The sequence below is a fragment of the Schistocerca gregaria genome, chromosome X (assembly GCF_023897955.1).
Source record: "Schistocerca gregaria isolate iqSchGreg1 chromosome X, iqSchGreg1.2, whole genome shotgun sequence".
NCBI lineage: Eukaryota > Metazoa > Arthropoda > Insecta > Orthoptera > Acrididae > Schistocerca > Schistocerca gregaria.
The window spans coordinates 806543662-806565697 of record NC_064931.1 but is presented as its reverse complement, the minus strand read 5'-3'; the positions used below and the strand labels follow the sequence as shown (position 1 = coordinate 806565697).

General features: G+C 37.9%; 1 protein-coding gene across 2 annotated transcripts in view; it reads right to left on the bottom strand.

Moving 5' to 3' along the window:
* The window catches only part of LOC126299379 (neither inactivation nor afterpotential protein G-like), a 222235-nt gene that overhangs the window by 114618 nt on the left and 85581 nt on the right, over positions 1-22036 (bottom strand). The window contains exons 6-8 of one of the 2 annotated variants that reach the window (XM_049991242.1): positions 9516-9674; positions 756-906; positions 545-669 (exon numbers count right to left, since the gene is read on the bottom strand). In XM_049991242.1, the coding sequence (XP_049847199.1) occupies positions 545-669; positions 756-906; positions 9516-9674 (435 nt within the window). The remainder of the gene's footprint in view (positions 1-544; positions 670-755; positions 907-9515; positions 9675-22036) is intronic. The other variant, XM_049991243.1, reaches the window with a different exon arrangement.

Below are 22036 nucleotides of genomic sequence, written 5' to 3'. Positions count from 1 at the left end.
CAATACACACAATATGTAAGATTTGTTATTTCATGCTTTCCATAGTTCAAGGTCAAAAGAAGGCCTCCACCACTGCATCATGACAAATAGTTATCTAGAAAAGCAAGCAGTTTTGAATCTTTTATGTTGGTATGGTCTAAGAAAAAAGCAGTATGCACCTAATGAGATATGTTCTGCTTAACAGGTCTAAAAATGAAATCACAAGTGATTGAGAAGTTATGGTTTAAAGACATAGCTGTGTCTTCCAAACAAATAACAAGACACTTCAAAAATTAAGATGCTGCTGATTAAGGCACTTAAGATGTAAATTTCTCAAAAGTGTTGGTAATTACTTCAATAACTGGAGAGTAAATAGAGGTAAGCTGAAGGAGATTTCAATTATAGAAATAAGAATCAGGCCTGTGTTTTCAATAGAAATCAGCATATGTAAAACATTACATAGTTAAACTCAGCCTTTCTATTTATATATAGATAATATAATAAAATTAACAGAGTTACAGAATAAAATAAAAGAATTAGTAAACTTCTTTATACTGATACTTACGTCAGATTTATAATTAGCAATATCCTTAAGGATCTTTTCATCAGCAGAGCCCAAACCAAACAATATTAATCCGGCATCTGGTACTAAGGTGGCACTTGCCAGTACAGCTGTTGTTGCAAGTAAACCTAAAGAATATTAAATGCATGTTCATATCTCATTCCAAAGCTTTGAAATTTTAAAGCACTTCTCATTTCAATTAGTTATATATTACCTTTTCCATGCAAGAAATAGTCCCATATTTGTTGCAGACTTTTGATTTTATCAATAGTTACACTGTATGGAGCATCTATGCTCACATACAGAGGCATATTCATATGATCATGTAGATTCATGCCAACTGGGAGATCTGACACTACAGGTATCTGCAAATCATTATCATACATGTCAAAATTTCTAAACATAATCATATATGTATGGAAAATATATCACAAAAATGGAAATTTATTTTGCCAAATAACTTCAACAATCACTAGTCTTTGGCAAACTAGAAGAAAGAAACTGTAGGTTAGGGCTTAACTGCTCACTGACAAGACCATTACATGTGGAAGGAATATAGAGAGAACACTATGGTTGTAAGTTATCTTGTCTTATGCAAGTTTTAATTTCTCCCTGTTCTGTATTCATCTCTTCATTGCATTGTTCCATGTTTCTCAGTAACTTGTTAAACATTTCTCAGTTTCCTCCTGCCTGTAAAACAATGTTCCCATAATGTTCATGCATTGATAAATTGAGAAGCTGAGAAGCATAAGGGCTGAAAGCACACCATAAACAGTTATGAGATTGTAGCATGTATCCATGCTCTTCTGGTTAACCAGCTTTATCTGTGCTGTAGACCCACATTGTATATTTGAACATACATGAAGAGTTGCTTCACTGATTTATCTGATATTCAGTTCCATATGAGCTCAATGCACAAAGTATAATTTGTTACTCTGCACTGCTCAGTTGTTATCTAGGATTCCCAACATAATTTAGTATCTAAATCACATGGGTAGTAATACTCTGTAATCAAAGATAGAGCAGTAATAGAGTAACATATTCTTTGTTGGTGTCCTGAAAGTCACCAATTTCTGCAAGTGACGTTGATGGAGACCAGAATTTGGCATTTCCACACAGTTCATAGATTTCTTGGAAAATCTAGTGCCTGATACGTAGGTGGAAGGAAAATATCAACCTTGAAATACAAAGACTTAAAGGACTTCACAGCACTAGTAGAGTACATGCCTGAAGGGGACAGACAGTCCTGTCTCAATCTCAAGCTGCGTAATGTGTTTAATGAAAATGATGATAACAAGAACAATGAAGTGTTGCTATAGGTTATAACTGTGTATGTGGTGAATTTAGTAACTGTTATTTATGTTCTGATTCTAATTTCACATTAATTACATACGTTTCAACTGTCAAAAAGACACTGTTGCCACTAGTCTATATACAAAAATTTTGGGAACTAACATAAATAATCCTAAATATTAATTAAAATTTCTTAACATGAAGTGGGTCCATTATGTTTTCATACAAAATATGCACACATGCATATGCACTCTATAACTCTTGTTTTTGTTCTTATCAGTGACTCAAAACCTCAACTATTTGGTGAACTGTAACCTTTACACTTACAGTATTTATATTCCTCATTCCTCGAAATACTTTCCACTACCATATGTATACTATTATAGTTAGACAGATAAGGTACAGAACAATATAAAACATACAACCAACTAACATACTAAAACAAATTCATAAGATGCAGAAAACTAGTCAATATCTGTCTAGTATTGGGCCACATTGTGTGTATTTGCATTTTTGACTATTGCATCGCTAACTGAGCACATAGGGCATAGGGAACATTGTGGCATGTGGTGTAGTTTGAATCTCATGGAAATCTCATGCACTGCTGCTATCTTGTGGGATGAGTCACAATTCACTGCCTTTGGATCTTGTCACTCCCCACCTAATTCAGTTGATAGATCACCAGGCCTTCCATCTGCATTCATACCACAAAAAGGCTTTTCCTGAGGCTGGAGAAATCCTTGGTGGTAGTCCCAGTATGAACCCCTGTCTTCTTCCTTGCTGTTGTGGATGTGGTGGTGATTTCACTCACAGTACTTAGAATGCTCCTTCAAGATTAGAGTTGTGGCATGCTTTTGTATGCCCTAGCTATTTTAGCAGGCTGTTATGTGTGGTGACTTACCTGGTATTCCAAAAATGTGAATAGAAATACAGTATTCTGTGAGGATTGTCTCCCAAATGGCAAGGATTTTTATTTTTAGATGATTAAGATCTGTTCCATTGCAACTGACTTTTAGTTTTCAGCTGTTATGTCAGTTTCGAAGATAAAATGCACATATTTGAATTTTGGCTAGATTTTTTTAATAATTTGTTTTACTTGAAAGACATATCCAAGTTGTTGAGAGTAGTGAGGAGTTTGTTTTCATTCTCTTTAAATGTTGTTGCTTGGGTAGAAAATGCTATGTAATCCACATAAATAAAAGACTGAGTTGCAGGGTCAATAGGCTGTTCACCTGTGTGTACCTTAAAAGAAAGAGAAGACAATATGCTGCCTTGAGGTAAACAAAGCTGTGTATTGACAATGGTGTGACACACATGAGCCAGCATGAGACAGTGCAGGCAGCCAGTGTGAGCTGGACACTGCAACATGACACAAACCTCCAATCTTTTTTGCCACAGACCATATGGATCAAGTTAACACAACTCCACACAAACACCTATGCTGAGTTTTGCACATTTATTGTTTTCACAGTGTCTTTCATCTGCACACAAAAGACACAACACTCTGTGAGTCACAATGAAACCTGTTTGCTGAACTTTGTTTCACGTGGTTCACATGGTAGCACAACATGGTTATCAGCAGAGTGTGTACCCTCCAGGATCGGTGATCAAGACACGCCATTAGTTCAACATGCCATTGCAGACATTAAAATAAGAGTTTGTCTGTAACATCTAGTGAGATATGGCAAAACAAATATATGTCACTGACAAAACAACTATAGTTGATTCCCATCATGTTCCCATCACCAAACTTCTTTCTTGGACATAGTGGTTGGTATTGGCAGTAAAGCTGGTTGACTGCAAGATCTAAGACTGTAGGTAGCAATAACATATGTCAATGCTTCAGCATGTCACACATTGGTCAGATCACTAGGACAGCAGAATAAATAAGGCAGAATATTGACTAGGTTTCAGACATCCTATGCATAATAATAACACAGACACTCTGGCATGTGCTTCCCATTATTGGAGTAGTTTTTATTAAGGGAACTGTTGATATTAAATTAGCGGGTGACCTTATAATTAAAGATGAAGGTTTTTGTCTAAATTCTTCTTGGAATACTACTCTCTCTCTCTGGTTAAACAAAAGGGGAACAGAGTTAGCACTACTTGCACACTCATCTTGCTGGCTAATGTTTCACTATCAATAATGTCTAACATTGCCCATTGTTGGTTACTGTGTCTCTTGTCTTTCCACAAACAGTGTCATTTGGTTCCCTGTTGACACAACACAATCTAATGAAGGTCTAAATTGTCTTTCACAGTGATCTCCCACTGCATTTGTGCAAGAAAATGACAAGGTGTTCAACTGTTACATATCAGCGGTTGTTGAGGGCATTACCCAGCTGCATTCCCGTGAGTTATTTGAACACTGTACAATTTACTTGCTCCATTGGTTGTATTACATACAGAAATTTCCATTATCACATTAATTTAAGCATGGATAGTTTAATCATGGACTGTTGTATGTTGTATTCCTTGGTGATCAGGAGCAGTCATTTGGAGATGGTCTGAGAGTACTAAGAATACACTGACGGCAAATTTCCACATTAGGGAAAGCCAGCTCTGTGTCTTGCTTTTCACAATATGTGAATCTTTGGCTACTTATTAGAGAGGAGATCTAAAAACAGAAGTAGATACAACAGAACACATAACTCACAATGTGCTCTACTAAGAAACCGTTGCATTTGAGGAATCATTTAATGCTTGTTAAAATGTACAAGAGGTGACAGAAAATGCTCATGCACGCTCTAAAGCAGGAACAAAAATCATTATTTAATTTGAAATGGTGCTTTTAAACATTAAATTGTCTATTTCATCCTACTTGGTGAAAATGAAGTCAGTCTAAAATAAAGTGTGAAACATATAAATTTGTGACTATATATGTTATACAGGGTAAACTGTGAGGGAAAAAAATATATATACACAAACAAAAAAACAAAACAAAAACATCAAAATTTGTGTGAGAGTGAATATTGACTGAGAACCACTCAAATGTTTAAGACAATAAGTTTTTATATGATTGTGGGTTACAACAATGTGACTTACTAAAAGATGCTGCTACAGAAACATGATTTGTCATGATGATATGTTCATATAAAATATTCTTGAGTTGTTGCCAATTATTTATTACACAGGGTGATTTTTCTAACTGGGAACAAACAGTAAGAAACTATTCTTGAGAGGATAAAAGGCAAAAAAGATCATATGGACATATGACTCGAAATATGCTGCAATGAAGGTATATCCAATTGAAAGTGGAGATCAACACCAGGCGGGTGGCCCACCATTATGGGGTAAGCCAAGTGATCATGTTTCAGACAATATATTTTTATATGATTAAGGATTACAACACTGCTATTTATACAAATATGCTGCTACAGAAACAAAGTTTGTCATGATAACATGCTCATACAAAATATTCTTGAGCTGTTACCATCTGTATCACTTACAACGCACCAGGCAGATGGCCTTCCAGGATGAGGTAAATCAGATGACCACGCGGAATATTATCCACTAAAAATGCTACTATCTGTATCACTTACAACATGTGCAGGCCTTACTACATGTGGTCTTGCCTCTGCAGTGACAGTTTTGTTGCTGATTTGTTGCACAGGTCACCAGACAAGGCTGTGTTTATGAGGGATAGTATCATCAACCTGCACAACACCCATCTGTGGGCACTGGACAAGAGCCATGGTATAGTGGCAGTGAACCATCGGCACTGGATCAGACTCATTGTGCTGTGGGAATTAGTGGTAACTGCCTTGTGGGGCCAGTCATCATGCCACAATGCCTTACAGATGAGGTATACAACATCTGTTCAAAAGATTCTGGAACTTTATCCATAAAATCTTTCTGAGCTTCCTTTTACTTATTGTGCATGGTCTACTTTGAAATACTCTCCTCCACAATTGATACACTGGTCCCGATGCCATTTCAACTTGCACAAGCAGTCTTGGTATATCTCCTGCGTGATTGCATGATGCGCGATATGCGAATATTCTTTTATCTCATCTATCATATCAAATCTTCATCCTTTCAACAGGGTTTTTAACTTTGGAAATAAGAAAACATCCAAAGGGACAGGTCTGGAGAGTGTGGAGGATGAGGCAGCACAGTGATTTGGTTTTTCATGCAATAGTCAAACATGAACAGGGATTAATGTGCATATGCATTATAATGATGTAAGAGCCATGAATTGTTGCACCGAATTTCAGGCTGTTTCCTTTCCAAGCATCACAACACATCCCAATAGTACCATTGATTAACAGTTTGTTCCTGTGGAATGAATTCATGATGAATTAATTCCTCAAAGTCAAAGAATACTATCTGCATGGTTTTGACATTTGACCTGTCCTGACAAGCTTTTCTTGGTTTTGGAGAACCTCGCCCAATCCCCATCCTTAATGAAATTTGTCCTAAATAATATATCTCTTTTTCCAACAAACATCTCAGTTCATACATATAATACCAGGAACAAAAATGATCTGCACAAGGACTTAAAAGCACTTACTTTAGTTCAAAAAGGGGTCCACTACTCAGGAACACCCATCTTCAATAATTTGCCAGCAAATATTTAGTTACAAATAGAGATCAGTTTAAAAGGAGCCTGAAAGACTTACTAGCGGCCAACTCCTTCTACTCCATTGACGATTTTTTTAATAGAAACAAATGATGTGTTGTATATATTTATACTATTAGTATTGTTATTTCAGCTTTAAAAAAAATAAAAAATAAAAAAAAAGGTGACATGTTCCACATCCACGAGGATCTCCTCAATATGGATCTATGGAACAAAAACTAATCTAATCTAATCTAAACTGTGAAGATTGTACTTGGTTCCAACATCATAACCATAGACCCAGTTCTCATCACCTTTTATATTTCTCTTAAGGAGTGTCACATTCTCATTTGTGCTACTTCTACACAAATTTTGAGGCAAAGGTCTTTCTGGTCTCGATTCATGATGAACTTGGTGGAAACACAATACATTCCAAGAAATACACTCCTGGAAATTGAAATAAGAACACCGTGAATTCATTGTCCCAGGAAGGGGAAACTTTATTGACACATTCCTGGGGTCAGATACATCACATGATCACACTGACAGAACCACAGGCACATAGACACAGGCAACAGAACATGCACAATGTCGGCACTAGTACAGTGTATATCCACCTTTCGCAGCAATGCAGGCTGCTATTCTCCCATGGAGACGATCGTAGAGATGCTGGATGTAGTCCTGTGGAACGGCTTGCCATGCCATTTCCACCTGGCTCCTCAGTTGGACCAGCGTTCGTGCTGGACGTGCAGACCGCGAGACGACGCTTCATCCAGTCCCAAACATGCTCAATGGGGGACAGATCCGGAGATCTTGCTGGGCAGGGTAGTTGACTTACACCTTCTAGAGCACGTTGGGTGGCACGGGATACGTGCGGACGTGCATTGTCCTGTTGGAACAGCAAGTTCCCTTGCCGGTCTAGGAATGGTAGAACGATGGGTTCGATGACGGTTTGGATGTACCGTGCACTATTCAGTGTCCCCTCGACGATCACCAGAGGTGTACGGCCAGTGTAGGAGATCGCTCCCAACACCATGATGCCGGGTGTTGGCCCTGTGTGCCTCGATCGTATGCAGTCCTGATTGTGGCGCTCACCTGCACGGCGCCAAACACGCATACGACCATCATTGGCACCAAGGCAGAAGCGACTCTCATCGTTGAAGACGACACGTCTCCATTCGTCCCTCCATTCACGCCTGTCGCGACACCACTGGAGGCGGGCTGCACGATGTTGGGGCGTGAGCGGAAGACGGCTTAACGGTGTGCGGGACCGTAGCCCAGCTTCATGGAGACGGTTGGGAATGGTCCTCGCCGATACCCCAGGAGCAACAGTGTCCCTAATTTGCTGGGAAGTGGCGGTGCGGTCCCCTACGGCACTGCGTAGGATCCTACGGTCTTGGCGTGCATCCGTGCGTCGCTGCGGTCCGGTCCCAGGTCGACGGGCACGTGCACCTTCCGCCGACCACTGGCGACAACATCGATGTACTGTGGAGACCTCACGCCCCACGTGTTGAGCAATTCGGCGGTACGTCCACCCGGCCTCCCGCATGCCCACTATACGCCCTCGCTCAAAGTCCGTCAACTGCACATACGGTTCACGTCCACGCTGTCGCGGCATGCTACCAGTGTTAAAGACTGCGATGGAGCTCCGTATGCCACGGCAAACTGGCTGACACTGACGGCGGCGGTGCACAAATGCTGCGCAGCTAGCGCCATTCGACGGCCAACACCGCGGTTCCTGGTGTGTCTGCTGTGCCGTGCGTGTGATCATTGCTTGTACAGCCCTCTCGTAGTGTCCGGAGCAAGTATGGTGGGTCTGACACACCGGTGTCAATGTGTTCTTTTTTCCATTTCCAGGAGTGTAGTATCATGATTTCCTGTCATGATTCAACTAAAATGTTACATTTTCTGCAATCTCTCAGGTGGTCAGTATTCAACTGGCATACACAATTTTGTTGACATTCCTGACATGAGCATTGTCTGTAGACATTGAAGGGCATCCTAACAAGGGTCATCTTTAACTCCATCTGGCCATTACTAAACCATGTGAACCATTTGTAACACCAAGTATGGCTTAAACACCCATCACTGTAAGTATCCTGCATCAATTAGTGTGCCCCTGTAAAAGTTCCTTGAGTTTCATATAACATTTAAGGCAGATACATTGCTCCTCTAACTGTCCCATCTCAAAAGTCACAAACTGTGTGACTCAACATTCTACTCAATAGAGCACTGAACAATAACTAGCAGACATACAACAATGAAACTGACTGCAGTTACACATTAAACACAGGTATGTGCAGGGATGCCAACCTCAGTTCACTTCAACACACCACTGGTGCAAAATTACAAATGTTCTGGAGTTTTTTGAACAGATCTCGTATCTGCAGATCCTGCAGATGACCCTGCCACCCTGATGGAAGAGATGCATTTGATGATATGAAGGGTAACATGACTACTACATGATGGGGTGCTCTACCTCAGTGCTCCCTAGAACTGGAGCTAATATTCCCACCTGCCTGGTGTGTTTTCATCTGTGCTTTTAATCACTGAAACCTACATTGTCGAAGAGCTATTATTTTCACCTTCAAGTGGTTGTACCTCCCTTGTAAACATTTCCTGTCATATGACCTTTTTTGTCTCTTGTCATCTCAGCAATCATTTTCTGGAGTTTCTCCCCATTTAGCAAAATCACCATGTACGAAACTCTTATAGCCACAGTCAGGACTACTATCTGATCCTGAAACAGATGGTAGAGATTATCAGCAAAAGTTTGAACTTTTACTATAATTCAATGTGGTGAGAATATCAGGAATATTTTATACAAATATTCTGCCTTTATTAAAAGTTGTAGGTTAATATGAAATGTCAGCTATGAAAATTGTCTGCAAATTGAAGAAATGTTGACTGGGTCAGAAGAACCAAAGCACAGATTTCAGTTTCAGTTTGAAGCTGAAGACTGTCCTAGAGCTTTCTTGGTTCATTCATAATTTCTGCAATAGAATATATGTGTGATGGCAGATTTAATGAAGAAAAATTAAATATTCATTGAAGTCAGAAACTTATTAGAGTTTAGCATTTGATTTACTTATAATATTTAAAAATACTTCTTCATACCCCCAAAGAATCTAGGTGTTGTCTAGGGCCAATGCCTGATCTGAGCAATATCTGTGGTGTGTTGATGGAACCCGCACTCAAAACTACTTCTTGCCGAGCAGTAATTCTCACACCAGAGTCAAGCTCCACACCAGTAACTGCTTCTCTTGCGACAGTCACCTAGAAAATGAGATTGCACAAAAAACTGAGAGAGAGTAGACTTTTCAGGCAACTTTCTCGCCACCACAACAATTTTACACATGTGTGTGCATGTGCCCCTGCTCCCCCCCCCCCTCCCCACAACACACACAAAGGGCAAGGCCAGTATTTGATAACAACTAAAAGCAAAGGCATTGTTTATTTACAGGTAATGAATTTTATTCTTGTATTTACAGAAAAACAGGAGAATGTGAGCCTACTAATGAAAACTGGGAATGATTATAAAGTACACCATTTTTGTAATTCTCCAATTATACCTCATATACTAATCAACATTGTAACCTATGATGTATCCTAAATTGTTGTTCCATAAAAGTTAGTACATTTTAAAAAAAATTCTTGAGAGGTGAAAATTAAAACCTTGTCTGGAAACAAAATTAATAACACATTCTCACTGAATACAAAACATAAGTATATAAGGAAAATATTCTGTAATGTCATAAATCTTTTCTACTGAAGTTCTTAAGGACTAAGTTCTTAAGGACTATCACTATCAAAGCAAGCTGTGTGGGCAGCATTTTCACAATTTCACCACACATACAACATTTGATTAACCTAGTAGTGGGTAATATGCAAGATATGAAATATGCTAGACATGTAACAAATTCCAAACTGGCATTACTCAAGTTGGTTGGTTGGTGAATTTGGCGGAGGGGACCAAACAGCAAGGTCATTGGGCACATTGGGTTATGGAAGGATGGGTAAGGAAGCTGGCCATGAAGGATGGGGGCGGAAGTCGGTCATATCCCTTCAAAGGAATCACCCTGGCATTCATCTGAAGTGATTTAGGGAAATCACAGAAAACCTAAATCAGGATGGCTGGACATAGGTTTGCACCGTCATCCTCCCAAATGTGAGTCCAGTGTGCTAGCCACTGTACCATCTCACTCGGTCATTACTCAAGTCATTATGGAAAGATGATGGGCAGAATTTGAGGAACTGTTTGTATTACTCTTGGCTTTCCAGCCAGTTATTTATGAAACATGATATTTTGACGGCATATCATGTCATCACCTTCAGGTGATATCCATAGAATGAGTGACATTGGTACATCACACCTCCTTTATACTCCCCTCCCCTTTTTTTCCACACTACAAAACTGCATGCCGTGTCAAGTGGAGTGGAGGGGACACATGATCACCAAATGCTGGGTGTGAACTAAAGTCCCTCATATGGACACGGAAGCTACTCTCAGCTGACATTGTGACTTTATTTGACTGAACACGGCATCCCACACTTTATTGAAAGTGAAGCCACTGTTTCTATTGGTCAGGCCATCAGTCACTCATATTTCAAAGCCTCATTAAGAATGCAATCCCAGAAATTAAAAGAATTAGTTAGGATATTGTGGCTGGGTGATCGACTAAATATAAAATGAATGAACTAATATCTCCTACCTAACAGCATAGCCAAAAGGTAACACCACAAATCATTACAACTTTTACCAAATTTCTTAAATTGCATCATTGTCTGCCTTTGACTGTGTTTTTATAGTGCTACTGTAATTTTGGTTTATAGCATCTCCACTGATATGGTATAAAGTACCAAGAAACACATAAGAGGAGAGAACAGAGGTGCATCTCACATGATTGTAATTGAGTCAAAAGCTGTTATCGATGACATGAGTAGATCTCTGCTGTTTGCCATCGAGGGTGACAGAGCTCTAGAAGTAAGTTGTCATTTTTATTCTGTTTCTGTGCTGTAATATGACATAAACTCTTATATTTATGTGAATATTAACACACTGCAAATTTGTTGTACATACTGTTAGTCCCTTATTGAGTTTTTCTCAGTACATTGCATTATATCTTTCTAAATGCTTGACAATGGCACATTAGACAAAATTACAATAGCACAATATAAAAGTCACAGGAAACAGTGGGGAAATGTGCCATTTTAAAAATATGTAGAAGCTGTGGACCCACATTACAAGAAGTAAATTTGTCTCATTTTGACCTAAAATAGAGAGCAGGTCACCTAGTAAACATGTGGGTCCCCTCTAGCCACAATATAAATAAAATACAGTTATACTGTATCTTACTTTCAACAATTATAAAATGCTATTATGTTCTCATTTGTACTTATGATAGACTAAAGAACCAAAGAAACTAGCATAGGAATGCGTATTCAAATACATAGATATGTAAACAGGGAGAAGACAATGGTGTATTCAACAATGGCTATATAAGACTATAAGTGTCTAATGCAGTTGTTAGATCAGTTACTGCTGCTACAATGGCAGGTTATCAAGATTTAAGTGAGTTTAAATGTGGTGCTATAGTCGGCACATGAGCAATGGGACACAGTATCTCTGAGATGGTGATAAAGTGGGGAATTTCCTGATGGCCATTTCACAAGTGCACCGTTAATATTAGGAATCCAGTAAAACATCAAATCTCCATTGCTGCAACTGGAAAAAAAATCCTGCAAATATGGGACCAACAACAACTGAAGAGAATCATTCAGTATGACAGAATTGAAACCCTTCCACAAACTGCTGCAGATTTCAGTGCTGGGCAATCAAGAAGTGTCAGTGTGTGAACCATTCAACAAAAAATCAATGATATGGGATTTCAGAGTCAAAGGCCCACTCATGTACCTTTGAGGACTGCATGACACAAAGCTTTACGCCTCACCTAGACCTGTCAACACCAACATTGGACTGTTGATGACTGGAAACATGTTGCCTGGTCAGACAAGTCTCATTTCAAATTGTATCGAGCAGATGAACATGTATGGGTATGGAGACAGCCTGATGAATCCATGGACCCTGCATGTCAGCAGGGGAGTTTTCATGTTGGTGGAGGCTCTGTACTGGTGTGGGGCATATGTAATTGGAGTTATATGGGATCCCTGATATGTCTAGATATGACTCTGACAGGTGACACATACGGAAGCATCCTGTCTGATCACCTGCATCCATTCATAGACATTATGAATTCTGACAGATTTGGGCAATTCCAACAGGACAATGTGACACCCTGCATGTCCAGAATTGGTACAGTGTTACTCCAGGAAAACTTTTCTGAATTTAAACACTGCTACTTTCCACCAGATTCCCCAGACATGAACATTATTTAGTATATTTGAGATGCATTGCAACGAGCTGTTCAGAAGAGATCTCCATCCCTTGTGCTCTTACTGATTTATGGACAGCCTTGCAGAATTCATGATGTTAGTTGCCTCAAGCAGTACTTCACACATTGACCGGGTCCATGCCACATGTGCTGTAGCATTTCTTCATGCTCGCAAGGACTCTACACGATATTAGGCAGGTGTCCAGTTTCTTTGGCTCTTCAGTATAGACGCTCTTGATAAAAGTAAACACTTTTTTATTTATTCTGTGCTTCCTTTTATGTGGACAATTGCTTTTTAGTGATTTTAAATAAGTGAACAACCATAATTTTTCAATGAAAGCTAACATGCATTGTGCACAGAACTAAATTAATCAGTGATAATGTGTAACAAAACTTTGTACCAGTGGGACACACCATTTTACTTTGACACAAAAATTTGAGACTGTAGTGGCACCACCTGACATTACCATGGAAAGTGAGTAGCTGGTGCAAAATTACTATTGACCACTGTGGCTCCACTACTGAGATGGCACTGATCCTCTGTCTCCTTAATGAATACAGTACATGAGTTGCCTACATTGTTTTTGTAATTGAAAGGTCATTTTTTGAAAAAGACACACATTATTGCAGCCAGGTTAAAATTCTGATAGCGGAAAAAGTGCCCCAAACAATAACATGAAGATTGGGCTGGTGAGCTACATGGTTTAAGTAAGAATTGTAATTTGAAATGTTTGTGCAGGCAGAGTTATTTGGACTCTTTAATCAGAAATTTTGTAGTACATATTACCTGTAATTTGGGAGTGAGGAACCATGCATAGGGGAAATCAGATTGCTCTTTGATGGAAGTTATGCTTGCAGCTTGTGCCTATAAAAATGTTTAGACAGTCCAGAGTTCATTTATGATGGAAGAAGATATTGCAGCAGTCTACTGCAAAGCACCAGTTATGTGGTATGTCACTCTACCTTCGGCAGGACCCACATCTGCTCCACAGCCTGGACAAACTTGTGAACAACCCTGCCAGCAGCAATGGGCCACATCTGCATTAGAACCACGACTTGGCTATAAACATTGTTTTTTCACCATGATTGCACTGTCTGCTCCCATTACCGTACAACATACCACAGGTGGGGCAAAAAAAAATGTCACTTGTGAGAGGTATTTTGTAGCAGTTTTAATGCAAATATGTCCCATGGAAGTATACCAAGTGAGTGCTAAATCTACAAAGTGAATATTTGCAGGATAAAACCCAACAAATGTACTTAGATTCATTTATAGGAAAACACTCTGTGAAATTACATCTAAACGCTGCTGCATCTGTGTCCTTGTTAAAACAAACTATTTTATTAAGTTTAAGGCATCCCCTTGCAGTCATCCAAAATTTAATTGCAAGACCAATGTTCTTGCTAGGAAAATTTTCCAATTTTGCTTCCTATAATTTTTAGACTCGATATCACATACAGCAATACTCAGGTAATGTATCAGGTTCTTGACTAAATGCTAGCAAGCACACTTTGTAATGAAGCAAGTTGCGATTTTTCTACTTCCCCTCTTGCTTTTCCATCTGCCTACTTAAATTAGTTTTTTTTCAAATTTAACTAATTTCCATTAACATACGTGAACAATAATCTGCACTTCCTTAAAGGAGAAAGGTTGGCCCACAGTTTTAAAGAATATAACACTAAACCCAATTTTGCACTTAGTTTTATGTATTTAATTGATTTTCTAATTTATTTTGATTAAGCCTAGTTAGTATCTTTTGTTATAGAGTAAAATCAGTAATTGTTTTGTAACTTGAATTCTGTTGTTGACTAATAAACAAATATAAATTCTACAATAATTATAAATGTTTGGAAGACGAAATACTAGCATTCTGTAATTATTTATTTGGCTCTATTTGAAAACATGTTAGCAAAGCCAGCCCTTGATTAATTCCAAAGTAATTAACAGTTTTGTAAAAAGTATTGTCTGCATAACTATACATGTTAATTTCATCAGTTAAACAAATAATGTGGTTTAACTCTTGTAGTAGAAAAAACTGTTAAAAAGAACCAATTTTTGGATGTATTCACTTGATTTAATGAGCTAAGTTTTAGTTTTAATTTCCTTAAATTTAACTTTAAACAATGCGTAGTTTTAGCACCTGTCATTGTAACAATATATAAGGGCCCGATTTTTGGTCACAAGACAGTCAGTCCATGGCAGAGTTTCAGACGAGAAACTTATGTTGATTAGAACAACAACAATGCTTCAAATTAACTTTGAAATAAGTGTTACACAATTGGGCCATTTTAAAACAATGGAAGTATCTGTTCCACACATAACTTTCTATTCTGCAAGAGCTGTGAACTTTGTAGTTAGGCTTTTACTGCTTATAGATGTTCAACAGTAAACTATTGTAGCAATATGTGTGTGGCAGCCTGAAAACTATTAATGAGGCTTATCAAAAGTTAAACAATAGTGCACTGACCATATTAAATGTGTATATGAGGGTTTTGAAAAGTGAAAGTAAAGAACTGTCAGCAACATCATTTACAGTAGACAGTACTGCACTTCCACCTCCTATTTTTTTAGCCAGTACATTGACACTAAGGACAACAAACAAAGAAACAAAGAAGGTGAACGTCATCACATATGGTGCCCCAGGTGAGGACTATTGAATGTGGGCACAGTAAACAAGGACTCGTGAACTCTGAACAGTGAAATCAACAGCAGTTTACATTGCAATGAAGCAACAGCCAATCAGCATTGGGGTTTCATTGTTGCAGTAGGACAGCAGCCAGTCAGCAAGAGGGTTCTATGGAAGCAAGCACTGAGCACAGGGGCAGCCAATCAACATACAGGTTCACACAGCTGACAGCGAGTAAACAAAGCACCTTGCTGAGAGGACTATAACTTGCCTCAGACGTGCAGTTGATGAATCAAATGACAACTGCAGCAGCAGCAGAAGGAGAGTGATTAAAAACAAGGAAATTCCATAGCCAAAGCTGTTTTGTATTAAGTGATACATAATGAGTGGCATTAACAAACAAGACAGTGTGACTGAGAACAAAGCTGTAGAGGTTAAGTTTTTAAATAAACAGAAAGACCTAATGGGGGCTGATTCACAGGACATTAGTGGTTACAGAAAATTGTAAGCAATGTTAATGCAAATTATGAGTAGTATGAGTACGAAAGTAGACATTAGTAGTATGAAAAAAAGACATTATTAGTATGGAAGTAGATATTAGTGGTATTAAAACTGATGACTAGATTAAAAATGAACTGTAGAAAAAAATTAAAAAGGACATTAAGGTGGTTAGCACTAATCTTTGACAATTACATAAGAAGTTTGACGCAGTAGTTAAATATTGTGATAATTAGAAATTAACATTGAGTCATAAAAGTGTGGAAGGGAGAAAGAGGGTTTGTGATGACAGTAGTATGAAGGTGGAGGTTACCGATAAACAATGTGCTGAAAATAGGGTTAAACTTGAGAACCAAATTGATCAGGTAAAAAATGATTTAGAAACTGAGGTAGAAACCAAGTGTGCAGTAGTGGTAGAGGAAAAACTGGTAAAAGTAAATGAAAATGTAGATTCAAAATTGACTAAAATAGAGAAAAAGGTGGAAGATCTAAAGCATAGAGAAAGTGACAGTGGGTCTGATAATCATTTTGGTAAGCAGGGTGACAGTTTTTCCAGGGGAAAGATTCACGAGGATTTGTGTAAAAAGAAGATCACATGCTAAGTTAAAAAGAAGTGTGGCACCCTGTAGTAAGTGTACAAGGTATACATGTTAAGTGTTTACTGGACAGTGGTAGTGATTTGATTGGCATTTCACAGGCATTTTTTTGAATCTGTTAAGAACACAAAGGGTGTAGTAGTGACGCATGCTTCTGGAAAAAAATTATTGGTGCTACTGGTAAGCTATCAAAGAGTGTGAAACAAGAGATACTATTAAATGTAAAATTGGCAGGACAGCTGTTGGAGTGCAATTTCTTGGTGATTCCAAATCTCAGCATTGATGTTATATTTGAGACTAATTTCTTCTGAAATTATCAAGTAGAGGGTTCAACGTTCTGTGATGGATTCATTATGTGGTGATAATGCTTACCCCAGCTGTCTGTCTCATTTCTCGTGTTCCCTGAGGCAGTCAAACTCTTCTTCTGTCCCATCTGTATTTTATAAGTGAATCAGAAGCACTCTTCAACTTTCATGTATTTTGTGTAGTAGCATACTATAGTATAAGTATAGTTTAAAAAGGTTTCTTCAAAAGGTAAGGTAAACAGAAAATGAAAGGTGTCAACATATGAGAAATGTAATTAACATCTGAAGTAATCAGTTCATGAGTGCAGCAGCAAAGGCAATATGCGGTAAAAACCATCTTGGATACCAAGTCTCAATATTAATTGTTATATAATAGAAGTGTTTGTGTTCAGTGCCATCAGCATATGGAGATAACTACCTACCTGTAGATGTGTGTCATGCTACAGCCTTTTCCAACATTAAGGAATTACAACTTTAAACATAGTTGCCTGGAGTAATGTGTAGAAAGAATAAGCAAGATTTGTATGTATATTACACTTCAGGCTAGAATCTCAAGCAATTTGATGGAATACAGTAAAATAATAATCTTTCTAAGTGATAATTTTGTCTGATCCGTAATGAGAGTTAAGTTTGATTAGCATAAGGATCTGTTACTGTTGAGTGTTTTTCAGTAGAATCAATTTTGCATATGATAAGCAGAGCAGGTTTTTATTTATTAGATAATGAAGCAATAATGAAATAATAAAATAATGAATAGTGTTAGGGTCTTAACGATTAGGGAACCTATCTCTACAGTTGGGATAATTTTTGAGAATGCACTCCACTAGATAATGAGGCAAGAAAGGTAAGGAAAATAATGGAGCTGACAGACATGATTGATGAAAAAGATAACTGTATAAAAAAAGTGATGTATGTGTATTGAGGATCTAAATTTTGAACTAGGCAATGTTGGGTTTGTGCAATTCATGACATTGCAGCTAGGAGTGAGAGCTTAACAGAAAGAGCAATATTTTATTGAGGTACAAGTAATATGGGGCCTAATGCTGCATTATCGGATGTATAGGTTATCTGAAAACTTATAATTGTGTTCATAGGAAGTATGAGCTTAAAGTGGTAATACTGAGATGAAGAAAAGCAATTTTACTGATTAACTAATAACTATCGTGCTACACTGATGTGAATATTCTAACAGGTCAACTATTTGGTAAAATTTAGTGATTTTGTGAGTATTTAATTTTCTAGTTGAATGAGAGTAGTGCTCAAAGTTGAGTAGGGAAGTGAGGCAACGATTTGGTACAGCTTCCATTCCCTTGATTTTGATTTGAATAGCAATTAAGTTATGTGATGGTGATTCTATAATTCTTCCATAATGTAATGATTAATAAATCTATGCTACTGCACATCTTGAGTTTGTGCTAAAGGTAATAGCTTGAGTTTTTGCTATTTTGCAAATGGAAAAGAGATCTTTCAAGTTTAACCAGTTTCAGACAGTTATGACTTAGGGTAATGTTTTGTAGTGTAATGTGCACTTGATTTTAAAATTTTTTGTGTCCACACATTTGATACTATAGTCAATTTTAGTGCAAATTATTGTAAGGTTATGAAAACTATGTAATGTATTTATTTATGATGTAATGGTGTATCATTTGCCATTTATGTTAAAAAAATTTTTCGTAGACTTAAGTTAGAAGTAAAAGTTAATGTACTAAAGTAGGGTATTTTGTCTAATTTTTTCGTGTACTCTGGCGCAGGAGAACCACCTCCAAGGTAACTGATAGCAGGTTCATTTCCTTGCTAACTGCCATTTGGATCTGTTGAAGGTGAGGACAACTTGGAGAGAAAATGTGAAAAACCTCATTAAAACTATGAAATTACTTGTGAAAATACTGAACAGCAAGCAAGTGAACTGCAGTGCACAGTGACATTTAGTTTTTTGTGATCCATGAGGATTTATTTTGTTTAACTGAGACAGGACTTGTATAAAGTGATATGGATCTTAAAATGTAATCTTTGTTTACCCAAAAAGGACATCACTAATAATAAAGATGCCTAAATTTTATTAAACATATAGTTTGTAGATATTTTGTGATATTGCGCAATACACTGTATGTAAAAATTTTGTATGGGGATTTTCGTATGGCTAGTTCACATAACTATAAATTTGAAAAAAAAATATATGTACGTTGGTTCAGTAGTTCTAATGTAATGTTGTCTACTCCGTGGGCCTTGTTTCGACTCAGGTCTTTCAGTGCTCTGTCAAACTCTTCACGCAGTATCTTACCTCCCATTTCATCTTCATCTACATCCTCTTCCATTTCCATAATATTGTCCTCAAGTACATCGCCCTTGTATAAACCTTCTATATACTCCTTCCACCTTTCTGCCTTCCCTTCTTTGCTTAGAACTGGGTTGCCATCTGAGCTCTTGATGTTCATACACGTGGTTCTCTTCTCTCCAAAGGTCTCTTTAATTTTCCTGTAGGCAGTATCTATCTTACACTTAGTGAGATAAGCTTCTACATCCTTACATTTGTCCTCTAGCCATCCCTGCTTAGCCATTTTGCACTTCCTGTCGATCTCATTTTTTAGACATTTGTATTCCTTTTTGCCTGCTTTATTTACTGCATTTTTATATTTTCTCCTTTCATCAATTAAATTCAATATTTCTTCTGTTACCCAAGGATTTCTAGCAGCCCTCGTCTTTTTACCTAGTTGATCCTCTGCTGCCTTCACTACTTCATCCCTCAGTGCTACCCATTCTCCTTCTACTGTGTTTCTTTCCCCCATTGCTGTCAATTGTTCCCTTATGCTGTCCTTGAAACTCTGTACAACCTCTGGTTCTTTCAGCTTATCCAGATCCCACGTCCTTAAATTCCCACCTTTTTGCAGTTTCTTCAGTTTTAACCTACAGGTCATAACCAATAGATTGTGGCCAGAGTCCACATCTGCCCCAGGAAATTTCCTACAATTTAAAACCTGATTCCTAAATCTCTGTCTTACCATTATATATACTTATAAACAAATGTAAATTCTATAATAATTTTAAACATTTGGAAGACAAAATACTAGCATTCTGTAAGTATTTATTTGGCTCTATTTGAAAATATGTTAACAAAGCCAGCCCTTGATTAATTCCAAAGTAATTAACAGTTTTGTAAAAAGTATTGTTTGCATAACTGTATATGTTAATTTCATCAGTTAAACAAATAATTTGGTTTAACCCTTGTAGTAGAAGAAACTGTTAAAGAGAATCAATTTTTTGATGCATTCAGTTAATTTAATGAGTTAAGTTTTAACTGTAACATCTGTTAATTTACTTTCAAACAATGTGTAGTTTTAGCACCTGTTACTGTGATGATACACACGGGTGTGATTTTTGGTCATGAGACAGTCAATCCATGGCCGAGTTTCAGAAAGAAATCTATGTTGATTAGAACAACAACAATGCTTCAACTTAACTGTGAAATAAGTGTTACACAATTTGAAGATGGATAGAAATTAACACCATACTGACAATAGCACTGTGTAGTGGAACTTTGACACATCTGGAAAGATGATATATCCACCAGGCATAGCTGTGAGGGCATATGAAAACTAGTTTCCTAGCCTTGGTTTTATGGGGAAATAGTGAGTCAAGCACAAATTCCACTATTCTGAAACAGACACAAGTATAGCTGTTTCTTCTGAGTGATTTCCAGGTTAAAACTATGGGCACAAATTACCTAATTTTATAAGCCATTATACTTCTTAATAGTCATTTTTATGTATAGTATGAAGATGTGGTAATGATTCCTACCATTAGCAAATGATCCATTAAAACTACAGTCTTTTACAACATGTACCCAACCAGATGAAAATGCTTTCTGTGAGTGGTTATTGCACATTGATGCTGAACATAGGAGGTGGTCAGTTTATTGTGACTGGATCATGTATTAACCACTTTGTAGAAATGAATGAAAGTGTGGGAGCATGTTGTCAGAGGTCTGCCAGGCATGGACAGAAAGCTGGACATCATATGGTATGAGGTCAGCATGACCATAGTGCTCCACGACATGAAGGATTTGAAGGAAAGGGAAAAGACACTGTGGGTCAATCACTGAGTGGTTGTGGTGCACTGGTGGTGTTTGCGATTACAACATGGTCAAAGACAACATTTGGAAGATTTCACATTGAGAACAATGATACAAAAGCTGGGAGGAGGACACGGTGTAATGAGTGTAGCTCAGGAGTTTGCTACTGTTCACAGCATTATTTCACATGCATGCAGAGCATTCTGAACTACATACATTGCTATCCTGAGGAGATGAAATGGTTGACAGTGGTCAACCACAATAACAGATGATCTCTATATTGTGCAACAGGCGAGAAGAGACCTACATCAAACAGCGAGTACAAGAGATGGAACTGCAAGGGATATACTCTCATGTTCCACATTAGCAGGGCAACTGCGTTGTGGAGGTGGTATCTTTACCTGATCACTACTACATTGTGTTCTGTTGACACCTGCACATTGGAGGCATCATTTGCTATGGTGTCAAGAGCATAGGTAGTGGACTGATGAGGAATGGGGTCATATGCTCTTCTTGGATGAGAGCAGATTCAGTGTGAATAGTGATTCTGTGCATATCTTAATATGGCAAGAGGTGGGAACACTTTATGTATCCAAAAATATTATCAAACACCAGCATTTTGGTGGTTCATGTGATATGCTGTGGTGATTCCTAATGATGCATGGGTGTCATGACATCCAAATCTTTGAACATGCTATACTCACTGGTCAACATTACTGCAACACAGTACCACTTTCCCAGGTGTGTCTTTTCAAGGTTGCATTTGGGCCTGACTTCATTTTTATGGATTGCTATGCATTACTGCATCACACAGCACAGGTGGAGAAGCTCATGGAATGAGATGATATTCAGGGAATGGACATAAGTCTCATTGATAACATGTAGTATCCATTAGGTAGATGTGCTGCAGCATGTCCATGTGCACCAATGGCCATCCAGTAGTTGTCAGTCATGCTGGTGGAGGAGTGGAATGCTTTATCACAAGAATTTCTTACAAAACTTGTGGCCAGCATGGGAGCATGTTACAGAGTATGCACTGTGCTGCCAGACTGAGTTAGTATTCGTAAAAGTGTAGGACCAACACTGGATTGTACATAGCATGGTAATATGACCGCCCAGAGCAATTTTTTTTACGAATGATGATTATTTGC